Raw genomic sequence first — 13,240 nt, 5'->3', positions numbered from 1 at the left:
AGTAGAAATGTGGGTAGCTATCGAGGTATGTAAACTCAACAGGAAAACTGCTCAATCTTAATTTTAATCGAGAAATGAAATAAAATGCTAACTCCCTATCCCCTACCTAAGCTCCTTTGCTCCAGGGAGAATAACCCATCTTCTCCAAACTTTGTAGCTAAAATCTCTCAAACCTGGAATTAAGCCAGTGTCCACTGCACCCTCTCACACCCTAAGCAAAACGTGAGGGTCAGAACTGGATGTTATACTCTAAAAGTGATTCGACCAGAGCTTTACACTGGTTCAGCATCACTTCTGACTTTCTAGAAGTGTCAGATAATACCACTATTAACCTAGTGGTATTATCACTGGACTGTTAATCCAGAGACCCAGATAATGTGCTGGGGGCCCAGGTGGATTAACAGTCCAGTGATAATACCACTAGGTTATTGCTGCCCCAAGTTCGAATCCCGCCACAGCAGATTGTGGAATTTGAATTCAATAAACATATCTGGAATTAAGAATCGAACAATGACCACAAATGCACTGTCGATTGTTGGGAAAACCCATCTGGTTCATTAATGTCTTTTCGGGAAGGAAACTGCTATCCTTACCCGGTCTGGCCAACACGTGACTCCAGACCCACAGCAACGAGGTTGACTCTTAACTGGGGATGCGCAATAAATGCTGCCTGGCCAACGATGCCTTCATCCCGTGAGTGAATAAAAAATGAAACACCATCAGGCCACATTGAGTATCTTCAACATTTTTATTTCAAAATAACCTCCCTGCTTTATTTCTCAATACCTCATTTATAAAGCTTTGCTAACTGCTCCCTTAAGATCTAAACACTAAAACAGCTAAGTATGCCTCTAGTGATTTTCCAAACTGCATTATTTCCACACTAGTGCTAATCCATCAACATTACTTCGATTAACGAAGTAAGTTAAATATTGCTGATAGATTTTCCTATCTCAAACCCACTTGCCTCAGGCAGATTAACACTAATTATATGAACATTCCCAAGTACATGGGCACATGCTGCATGCAACTAACCTTTCAGATTTTATTTTAAATGCATTGTATAAAGTTTATAGAGCAGGACAAATTTGCATTGCTCTCATTCACAATGTACTTTTACAGTGACCTTGTCATCACTGGTTTTCAATTTTAGAGTAAAAGGTGCTTTTATTTTAAGAGGTGTACTACAATCCTGGAAATGGACTTCCCAGGATGAATGAAATATATTTTTTCCTCCCACAGCCCTTACTAATTTTACTTTAAATTTTGTTGCTGATCAAAAGGACCTGAAAGCCTCAGACCCAGCTGTGTCACATCACCCCAGTTCTGCTCATTATTTGCAGAGAAGTCACACTCAACACCAAGTCGTATGAAAACTGACTTGGTTTACATTAGCATGATGGTACACATCGGGTCTCTTTAAAAGCTGACCTTATTACATGTTGAACATGTAAAGTTTAGATTATGCTCTGATGCAACAAAGAATTCAAACTTCATGACAAAAAAAAAGTTTCTTCAGTGGATTCTAATCGCCAAAGCATCAAAGATCAAAAACCCTCAGGATTTCTTTCATCATGCCATGCAATAAATCCTAAAAGCTGGAGAATGCATCACAAGTACAGTGACAGTTCCTTGATTTTGAGAGATTGTATGTGATGTCTCTATAGACTAGGCTCTGTGCCATGCATAAAGCCTGTCAAGGATAAAGTATTACAATGGGGTAAGCAACATACACGCTGCAATGATTCTTTTAAGAGTTCTTTGCATCAGAGTGACAGTGCCTGTGAAGCTGGAGATTGTCATCGCAGCAACTTTTACAGGTGTTTGTGCGCATCTGCTGGCGCGTGTGTCCGTGTCCGCGTGCATCCTCACCCAAGAGCTCTCTTTCGAAGAATATTTGAATACACCACAGAGAGGAATGGTTTGGCTTCCACCTACTGATGATTAGTATTCACAGTGTACTCGAGAGATCTGTAGCTAGTTCTTTAAATGTAAAATTGAATTTTCCAGTTCATTCAACAAGAGAGCTACATGCAGAAAGGGTGAATCCCTGAATGCTAAAAGGTTGAAAGTTTGTGAACCTCATCAGCAAGTTGATAAGGCTGAAAAATCAATGAGAAAGCTGAAGAACATCTACGAACAGGGTGCCAACCTGTTGTTAAATTTGAAAACCCCTCGGCAGCAGGGGAAGTCAGCAATACCTGAGCTACTACCCTCGCTGGTTAGAAACGAACAAAACAATACCTGCTCCCTGAAATTCTGCATTCACCAGTTCTAACCAATAGACATCAACCTCGTCAAGGTCATAGCGACATGCGCTCCTGGAAGGCAACTTCATGTCCCCATAGCCAGATTCGGAGCCGGTGAGAGTGTCCAACACTTGTTCTTGTGGAGCGCAAAGTGTTTTCTCAAATTCTGGTAAAACCCTACAGAAGAAATAAATGAAATCAAAAATTAATTGACAGCCTAGCAGAATTTCACCAGGCCACAACTTCAATCTTACTTTTTTCACCTTGACATATAGTACTTACCGATTTTCACAATTTAAAAAATACCCGACCCACCACCAACCAGGTTAATAATTTGCCTCCAGTACTTGAGCCTCTTACGTAGAAACTTTCCCTTTGAATGATTCTTCAGAATGCTACATCCATCGAAACTTTCCCATCTACTACAAACGAGAATTTCTGCTTAGGAGAGATGGGTGCAGGGCACATTTACCAGAACAGTCCCAGGAATGAGAAATTTTAGCCAGAAGTTTGGATTGGGCAAATTGGGTTTTCTCCTATGGGAAAAGAAGGAAGATTCAAAGGGGACCTGAGGGGCAACCTTTTCAGAGAAAGTGGTTTGTGTGTGGAATGAACTGCCAGAGGAAGCGGTAGATGCAGGTACAGTTACGACCTTGATAGACATTTAGTCAGGGTATATGAAGAGGAAAGGTTTAGAGGGATATGGGTCAAATGTAGGCAAATGGGCATAGTTTAGTTTTGTAAACTTGGTCAGCATGGTTGAGTGGAACCAAACAATCTGTTTCCATGCTGTATGACTCTATGACTAGGTGAAAATGGCCAACATGAAACTTGTTCATTCAGAACGTCCACTGCAAGTGATTTGGCAACAGTTGCCCGACCTTGCATATAAGAAAACTATAACATTGCAACGATTGATCCAGACCAGTATCACTCCAGGACAATAGAAATGTTGATATCCATCGACATCCAGTGCACTTAATTGTTGAGCACTCAAGACAACCCTTAATTTCAGATTAGTAGGCCATTCAGCCTTGAGCCTGATTTGCAATTTAAAAAGATCATATTTTGTACTTTCTTGTCTACTCCCTGTACCCTTTGACTTCCTTGCCAATCAAGAATCTAACCAATTCAGCATCACAAAACATTTGTTAACCCCACCTCCACTACTTCGAATCACACCCTACATGACAACTAAACATCATACACTGGCAGACCGAATACTGGTCCCAGTAGATTTTGGCCCATTTATCATTGTGCGGCACAACTAAAGTAATGGCATATCTAGAGGTTAGCCAGTTATAGCTTCTCCTCACTCTTGTTCCAGAGTTTTCATCCTCGCCTATGAATTCTCCTAAAATAACATTATCCAATGTCATTACACATACATGCTAACAAGTTACAAAGTAACCGGCTCATTGAAAAAGGCTATTCAGCCCATCAAATCAATGCTGGTTCTTTATGTATCATCCAATCAGTCCCACACACTCATTCTATCTCCAGAGCCCTTTAAGTGGTTATTTATTGTTATTTATCTCCCATGGTCTGCACCCTACTAGAGACCTTTGTTCTTCCTGTCTCCTCTGTAGTTTCACTAGTTTAAAAACTAAATTTCAATCTTCAATTCTTTTTCATTTGTTTATGAGATGCAGACATCACTGGCTACACCAGCAATTTTTGCTCCTTCTTAATTTTCCAGAGAATAGTTAAGAGTGAACCAGATTGCTCTGGGTCTGGAGTCACTGTCGGCCCAACTGGGTAAAGATGGCAGATTTCCTTCCCAAAATGACATTAATGAGCCTTATGGGTTTGTACAACAAATTGATAACAGTCACATAGCTGCAATAAGGATTGCTTTTATTCCAAGTTTTTATTAAATTCCAATTCCTGATGAAACTTAAACCAGTAACTCTCTCTGGCTCTTAAGTACAAGTGCATTTACCTCTAATGCCTATCTAGTTTCCACAGAATCCCTACAGTACGGAAAGACAGGCCACTCAGCCCAATGAGTCCACACCAACCCTCCAAACAGCTCTCCACACAGACCCATCCCCCTACCCTATCCTTGCAATCTTGCATATCCCACGGCTAATGCAGCTAACCTACACATCTTTGAACAATATGGCTAATTTACCATGGCCAATCCACCTAATTTGCACATCTTGGAATCTTTGAAATCACTGATTATCTCCACATCCACTGTCTTCATAAGCAGTCTACCACGTCATCAACATTTGCAGTGTAAAAGGTGTTTGCTTTAGCATTTAATTTTATTAAACTGCCACAAAAGCTGAACTTCACATGCATCACTATACTAACAGTTTGCATGACCAATACTAAGGCCTGGATGAGTCAGAACTTTGTTTTTGGCAGATGATGAATGCGCAAGTGTCAATTAATTTGAAGACCATTAAATAAAACATAGTACCATTGCGTCTGTTACATGTTCAGACTAAATTCAACAGTGACTGCCATGATCCTATTAATTTGGTGTCAAATCCATATTCTTTACACTCAATGTTATCATCGCTCAATAACATCAACTGCCTCTGCCTGAAACTCAACAATACTGAGACCCTTATTCAAGATTTTGTGATTTCCAGGCTTGACGTCTTCAATACATCCCTCACTACTTCCACACGTTCTATTTTAGATAATCGCCAAGTTGCCTAAAGGTTTGTTGCCTACATCCTGCCCTGCATTAAAATCCAAATAATCTATCATTTTTTCACCAAGCTCTATTAGTTCCCGACTTCCAACAGAGTAAATCCAAATTTTCATATACAAACGACCAGTCTACCACTGAGGAGGCGTGGGTTGGCACTGAGAGTCAGACTGTGTCCAGCGTTACTGTCTTACTGAATAAAAGGCAAATCCCAAATCAGTGAGTCTACCTCCACTAGTGTGTTTATCCGTAACCCAATGTTCTACAGGACACCCTCACGTTGTTCGCAATTTCTCCAACATTTCTACGCATGTAATGCTTTATGAACATCAATTACAACAATTGGGGAAGAAATTCAAACAGAAAACTGCAAGACTATTATGGGAAAAGTAGTGAAAAATTACATATGGACTCAGGATGGGAATAAAAATGAAATCCTTCTCCCAAAATACAAGAATTTTCAATGACTGGCCTGAACAATTGTTCCAGCGCCATCGTGTAAATCAGTCTTTCAGGAGGAACTCTAGACTTCCTGCCACCAACAACATTTCCTTCTGTATCCGTAACACTGATTGCTTATCCTGATAGTTAGTTAGGTGTTCCTGCCAAGACCTTAGACCTCAGGCAGTTTAGTCTGTGAAGCTCCAGAGAGTGACTGAAACAAATTTGTACCTGTCAGTCGTGTGCTCACTACAGTTTGGAGGACAGCTGCCCATCCTTCTCCTTGGCTTGAGATGTCTCGCAATATGGACAGTTCATAAGGGGCAAAACAGAAATTTGCTGAGTATTATATAAAAGATCAGAGATAAAAAAACTAAACTGTAAATTAATTGTAAACCTCAGCTGGTGGCTACAAACCAACCAAACTCAAATCTCATGATTTGCAATATAATTTGAAAACAAGAACAGATTGAGATGTGTAACTAATTATTGCATAATTGCTATTCTAATTACAAACAACTGACATCAAATATTTGATCTATACAATGGATATCCAGGTGAGAATCTGCAACTAAATATCTATCTCATGACATATACATCAAATTCAAATTTCTTCAATAAAAATGAGCAAACGAGTCTAAGACAACAACTGATGCATTTGCAAAGTGGCAATGACAGGCTCCACTTGGTGGTAACCATTGTTACCAAGGAGAAATAGAACAGATGGAGTACATTAAAAGGAAATTAAAATGGAAACAATTCACTAACTGGTATGCCCATGATTCTGAAAATTCAGCATTAAAGGGAGCTCAGAGCATTTTTTGCCCAATGTTTTCCATTTAGACATCACTTCAAGAGACACATGGCACAGGAGCACGTGAATGTTACATCTGTGTGCAGGGTCCAACTCCCATTTCAAAGAATTGGGTTTGACTGGTTCTCAACTTCTCTTACTCCAGTGTTTCTTGTTAAGACTGCATGCACGATGTATCCAATTGGTTAACTCAGTACTCTTTCTGGTTGATCCTTTGGCGGGGAAGGGCGGCTGGTTGCCTGCTGGATATCTGAGTGCTTCAGAGGCTGGCGATAGCTCTGTATCTTCTGCTAGGTCAAAAGATGGTCCTAAAGCCCCAAGTGCTTTCCCTGTTGCTATGTAACTGCTCGAAGGTGTTCCCATCCATCGGCTTCGAATCGCTGATCGAAAGGAATGTAGTGTCACCCTGAAGGACACTACCTTCATCTGCACTTACTATTATTGTGCCTTCACTAGTGGGAATTCCACTGCTGATGACCCGAGAGGTGCTACAGTCTCCAGGGCAGTCTGTGGTCTGATGAAGTAATCAAACACCACAGAATAGGAACTCATTTACTCCTTGCACAGTTGCAAAGGTCTTAATAAATTGACCGTTCTCCGAGCGGCATTCTTTTGTACTTGGATAGCATCGTTCCGTACATTTAGAAGTTAGGTGGGACTTCCTGCCTGTCCCCTGGCCAACTCATCGCCACACTTCTGTTACTACTGCATCTCAATCACATCGCGTACTGCATTTCATGTTCCAGGCTTGAATTAACATCAATTCTCCAGATTACTTAATCCTGGGCTGGGACTTGTTATAAATGGTGATAGCAAAAACAAGTATTTTAATCCAATCAAAACATCACCTTGGTGAAAAATATCACTGGCTAACATATGCCACGATATCAGTACTGCCTTTTCTTTTTTGTCAGCTATTTCCTGATGATTAATTGATCGTTTGAAACAAACTTGTGATGCTGCACAGATAAACAACCAATCTGAAGATATGGGCTCACCATCCTTGTGTACCTGGTCAAAGGGCTTTATAGACTTACATTTTGCAAGTCCATTCCTCCACTCGGCCTGGGGCATCAACTGGAGCATGCAGCACCAGCCGTTTTGTATTATTTCCCTTCGATATTGGCCTCCCTTTTACTGAAGCATATATCTACAAGTGATGGGTGACACAGTGATTTAATATTACTTAGCGTGGTCATTAAGCAACTGGTCCCTGTACAAATCACAATGTATGTGCCAGAATTACCAGCACACAAGGGGGCACTGATGCAATTAGTTTCAGTCATTATTAATTTAGCACAGTCACGTGTGTGTTTTCCTGGAATTTGTGCGATTGTTTGCAAAATGCTCAAAGTTTTCCCTAGCGAAACTGTAGCTGGGTCTGGTGTTCTTTTCAGATGGTGGGGTTTCCATTTAGTAGCCTCGATTCGAGCCAGGGCAGGCAGGCGACCCCAGGCCTAAACCCCAACCCAGTAAAACTGCAGACAGGCCAGGATTGGTGTGAAGCACAGCTGAGGAATACCACAGCTTCTCCCCATCTGCAAATGTGCGGCTACCTAACTGTAAAATTCTGCCTCGTGTATTGCTGTCACGGCATACCAGAGCATGGGAAGCAGAAACATTTAGTGGGACAAAGAGACAATAATAGAGCAGAATGATCCAAGATTGGTGGTGGGCTACCTGGCTCCTCAGCCCCTAGGAGGTGTCACCCCAAGCAGCTGACTGAACATGCCCAAACCCTCGGACTGGTACTGGAGGCTGCACTTGATTTACTGTGCTAGGGCTTCCTTTACTGAGGGCCATCTCCCTTGACTAAGGACTACTCCCTTCAAATACTGAGTCATGACCATTTGGCTAAGGTAAGGCAGAAGGTTTGTGAGCCAGCACAGATATGATGGGCCAAATGACTGCGCTTTGTCTGGTATCATTCCTTGATTCTACAAAATGTCTTCAGAAGCATCCTGAGAAGTGGAAGCCCCAAGGATTCATTCACTTTTCAGTGCGAAACCAAAATTATCAATAAGTGCTTTCAGAAAATCAACACTGCATCTTTTTCTCACGGCTGACTTTTCTGGGGACACTGTCCCAGGAAAGATAGCTGATCGCTGGCATCTTAACTCTGCACTGATTCTTCATTTCTCAAATCACAATGAGGATCAACAAACTATTGAAGGTTCAGTTAAGGTGAACCAGTCGCAACAGTGAACAACCACATCTTTTTCCCCATGAAAACTGACCTGATATAAGGCTTTCAAAACCAGGAACGTTCATGACGATGTAAACAATCACACATAACGTTCGCTGGTCGTTGGACAGTAACAAGAGCAGACAAATTTACGATTACCAAAAAGGGGTTTTAAGAAGTCCCTAACAAAAATAATGTTCAGAATGTGAAATTCTCCGCCACCAACAACTACAATTCTTGTCATGAATTAGCTAGTTGCTTGAAAGAGTAGAATTTTAAAACAAAGTCATTCACAGGTGGTGGGTGTGACTAGCTAAGCCAGCATTTATTACCCAGCGCGATTTGCCCAGATTGTTAAGAGTGAACCACACTGCTGTGGGACCTGAGTCCTTAGTCACATGTAGGCCAGACTGGTAAGGACAGTAAGAAAGGAAGGTGAACCAATTCCAACAATCGACAATGCCTTTATGGTCACCTCTGGACTATTAATTTTCAAGCTTTATTGAATTCAAATTCCACCATCTGCCAAAATGGAATTCAAACCTGAGCTCCAGTACACTTCCTGAGCCTCTGGTCTAACAGTCTAGCAACAACACCGCTCGGCCAGCACCATCTCCTGCTGAATACCCAATGCAAAACTGTCCTATTTCTGTACTACCACATTTCATGGCTTTATACAGATGTTTACAGGGTCACTGAAAAGCAATTAGCAGAGAAACCCTGTCTGTCCAAAATGATTTTTCTGCCTTGCCCTTGGAGCACTCAGGGCAATCCTCAGCAGAGAACGGCTGCATCAGCATGGGCACAAACAAAAACAAAATCGAAATCAATTGAGACCTTTCCGATCTCCACTGTTTTAGTACTGGTTTGTAAACCACAATGCTGTTACTGCTGCTCTTAGATGGGATTTCTAAGCAGAGCACTAACTTACCAGAGATCCAGTTCTCATCGGTGTTGACATTCCTTTCTTTCTCAGTATAAAGCCATTCAAGGCTTTACAAAGTTCTCATAAAGATCACAACCATGAGCTGTATCTGTTATCCAAAAGCAGTGCACAAAACAAAATTGCTTTTAATCAGCCTGGGCTTGATTTTTAATCCAGAGGATCGGGAACTGATAACTGAATAGGTTCCAGGGCCTGGACTCATGCCATATTATCTCAATGTGCTGTCAGGAGCCAGGAATTCATTGCTGAGCACAATCCTCAAAAGGCAGGAGGCAATCATGGTGGGGCTCCAGTCTGCATCAAACAGCTGCACAGTAGTGAAATCAGGCCGTTTCAGTTTTTATTTAACAAGGTGTACAGCTGGATGCACACACCAGGCCAAGCAGCATCACAGGAGCAGAAAAGCTGATGTTTTGGGTCTTCTTCCAAAATGGGAGAGGGGGAGGGGTCTCTGAAATAAATAGAGAGAGGGAGGCAGTGAAAGAAGGTGGATAGTGGAGCAGATAGGTAGACAGAAGACAGACAGGTCAAGGAAGTGGGGATGATGCTAATAAAGGTTTGTGTAGGTAGGGAGTTGGGATGGATGTTGCTCAGTTCTTCATCCCACCTCCTTGGCCGACCTGTCTTCTGTCCACCTATCTGCTCCACTATCCACTTTCTTTCACTGCTTCCCCCTCTATTATTTCAGAGACCCCTCCTCCATTTCTGAAGAAGGGCCCAGGCCCAAAACATCAGCTTTCCTGCTCCTCTGATGCTCCGTGGCCTGCTGTGTTCATTCAGCTCCATACCTGTTATCTCAGACTCCAACATCAGCAGTTCCTACTGTCTCTTAGTTTTGATTTGACTTGACTTAGGTTTGAGGTCACATGAACTCAAGTGCAGGGTACAAAAGTACAGTGAAAAGTGTACAATGTCACCATTCTTGGTGCCATCCTAGGCACAAAGGCACCTAGGTACAAAATCTTTGGTACAGAAACAGAAAAATAAAAGAAATAGGTTTGTCAGGTGACGGAGCAGTGCTCCGAAAGGTGTGATTTCAAATAAACCTGTTGGACTGGTGTCGTGTGACTTCTGATCTTAATTTGAAAACAGCAGCGTTCTGGAAGTATTGAGACAGTGATACACCATCCAGGAGCACAATTTTACAAAACGCACCTGCTTTTATTCGTACCTGCTGAGACACCAAAAGAAAATCAAGTCCACTATTTTATTGGCATTTATTCCTTTGTTCTGCAACCCAGGTTAACTTAAGGTCAGAATGAGAAGGGTTCCGGATAGTGAGGGAACTGGCATTCCAGAAATTTGAGTGAAATTTAATAAACAGTGCAAAGGAAATGCAAAGTGTAAAAGGACTGCTATGGCACAACATGGTTAAAATGTTGTTTTGCTACAATCTTCTGCCAAAGCCAGGAAGGGCCTAGAAGCCAAGATCAACATATCATATTTCTAAAATGCCAATATAAATTAATACACATTTGTTCAGCTTATCAAACCAGAGTTGAGTGCACACAGTTAACTGTGTAGGTTATCTAAGCAAGAAAGAAATGTGATGATAACAATTCTTACCCCACGGTGTAGTAACGGAGCAAGATTTCTTAAACTAAATATTAGCATCATCTTTATTTCTCCTTTACCTGCTCTATTCCCTAGCTATCAACTTAACTCTTATCCAAAACTCTGCCGTCTGTCAAAATCTCTACGTTGCTCAAACTTTAGCCTCTTGTACATTCCGACTTTCAGCATTCCTCCATTTGTGGCAATGCCTTCAGGCGTGTCCGTGCTAATCTCTGCAATTCCCTTACTAAACCTCTTCTCCTTTGCAGCTCCTTCTCTTGGTTGAAGATGCTCAGCCTGGACAACTAACTATATCTCCTTTGTGGGTCACTGTCAAATTTTGTTTGTTAACGAAAGCACTAAATAAAATAAACTGGTATACGTAGGAAAGGCTTACAGTTAGTAGCATTAAAACTACCGATTAAAATGCTTTAAACAAGTAGAGGAAATAATCAAATAAAGTACTGGAATGGACTTCACATCCAGAGGACTTGAATATAACAGCATGGAAGCTATAATAGCCATGATTAGTCGATAGCTGAAGATCTGTACGAATTCTGGGCAACACAGCACATGAAGCATATACTGACTTATGGAGGCACTGGAACATAAGTCTAGCCAATTGGTACTTGAACTCCAAGAATGAAAACCTGAGAAAAGCAGGTGATGTATTCTGTCAAATTTAGCAAGTTAAATGGTATAGTTACATGACCTTGAATCCACTGGACCATTATCCACTCCAAACAACAAAAAAAACCAGCTGATCCAGTATCATTGTCAAGTAGAATGAGCAGCTTCCACCATTCCAACATTAGAAGTCACATGACACCAGGTTATAGTCCAACAGGTTTATTCCAAATCACAAGCTTTCAGAGTGTAGCCCCTTCGTTAGGTGAAGTGAGAGAGAAGCACACAGACAAAGAATTAATAGGCAGAGAGATGAGGGGCAGACAGATCAAAAGATCATACAACTGGTGAGAGTGGAGTGTCGACTAACAAGTTTGCATGTTCTCAGCCCTTGATCTCTCTGCCTATAAGTTCTCTCTCTCACTTCACCTGAGAGGGGCAGCGCTTTGAAAGCTTGTGATTTCAAATAAACCTGCTGGACTATAATCTGTTGTTGTATGATTTCTGACTTTGTCCACCCCAGTCCAACACCATTCCAACAGTGTGTAGAAGTGTTTTCTAATATCACTTTGCAAATATCTCTAATATTTCTAATTCTTAGACTCTGGCAGTAGTTCTGTATTTGCCAATCAATGATAACAGTTTCCTGTCTACCTAGTCAGTCAATCTAATTCTTCTAAAAAAACTCCTCTTGAAAACTGGAAATCAAATCACTCTTGAACCTTTTAAATTCCAAGAGATACATCCTTAATTTGTACAAGAAAGTCATTAAAAGCTTTAAAAAATAACACCACTCTGAAGGGTTACTGGACCCAAAAGGTTAACTCAGATTTCTCTCCATAGATGCTGCCTGACCTGCTGAGATTGTCCAGCTTATTTATGATTTTGTTTCTGATTTCCAGCAACCGCAGATCTTTGGTTTCTTAATTTGTGCAATCTCCCCTAGTAACTCAAGCCATGGGTTTCTGATATAAGTCCATCCTTCACTCATACAGAGGGCAATATTTCCTTCTTCTGGTTTGATGGCCTGAACTACTCCCAGTTCTCCAGGTGGGTGGGTGAACCAAGTCTTTGTATAACTGTACCCCCGTTGTTTTTGGTAGACTAGCAATTACGCAGAATGTAATGTCAGACTGATCTTCTGAATACTAATTTAACTTGTCTTCTGGGTAGAGAAATTCTATGAAATTTTTTTTGGACAACAAAACAAATTAGGTATAGCTGATAGGAAGAAGTAAGGCGAAACCTTAGCCATATTTTGTTGACACAATTAACTACACGTATGCAGCTCTTCCTTCGGCTTTTTCTTGCTTGGTGCTGCTCAGCAACTACCAAACTGGAAAAAAAAAAGCATCCCTTTACTAAGAACCACATGCTTGGTGAAGAATCTAGTGACGAATTTACATCCAACAAGTTGCTCTGAAAACTCTGTTTGCATTTTGACAGACAAACGGCACCACAGCTGCTGAGACAATCCACAACATCCTAAACAAAACACACAGTGATGGTTCAAAAGAAAAATTCAACCTCTGTCTCAATGTTAGTAGATTCTTTAAAAGATCTTGATCTGCGTCTTTGCCAAAAATGAACCAGATCTTCCTTGTGCCAGTCCCTAACAATGCACCAGGATGAGGTGAAATCTGTACAACAATTTTTCAGATATATTGGCTACAAACAGACGAACAAGTGGGGGTCAAAATTTTAAGCACCCCTTAGAGGCAGATGTAATAAAATGGATTATATGCGGTCAGTAAGAAGA

The 13,240-nt window shown here is 41.2% G+C and overlaps 1 protein-coding gene across 5 annotated transcripts in view; it reads right to left on the bottom strand.

The window, feature by feature from the left end:
• The window catches only part of jade2 (jade family PHD finger 2), a 162,503-nt gene that overhangs the window by 77,175 nt on the left and 72,088 nt on the right, over nucleotides 1-13,240 (bottom strand). For all 5 annotated transcript variants that reach the window (XM_048543385.2, XM_048543384.2, XM_048543382.2 and 2 more), the window contains one exon: nucleotides 2,245-2,426. In XM_048543385.2, coding sequence (XP_048399342.1) covers nucleotides 2,245-2,426 — 182 coding nt within the window. The remainder of the gene's footprint in view (nucleotides 1-2,244; nucleotides 2,427-13,240) is intronic.

This window comes from Stegostoma tigrinum, chromosome 13 (genome assembly GCF_030684315.1).
Source record: "Stegostoma tigrinum isolate sSteTig4 chromosome 13, sSteTig4.hap1, whole genome shotgun sequence".
In the NCBI taxonomy this organism is placed as follows: domain Eukaryota; kingdom Metazoa; phylum Chordata; class Chondrichthyes; order Orectolobiformes; family Stegostomatidae; genus Stegostoma; species Stegostoma tigrinum.
Note: the sequence above shows the minus strand (reverse complement) of the source record. Positions and strands in the feature narration are given on the sequence as shown.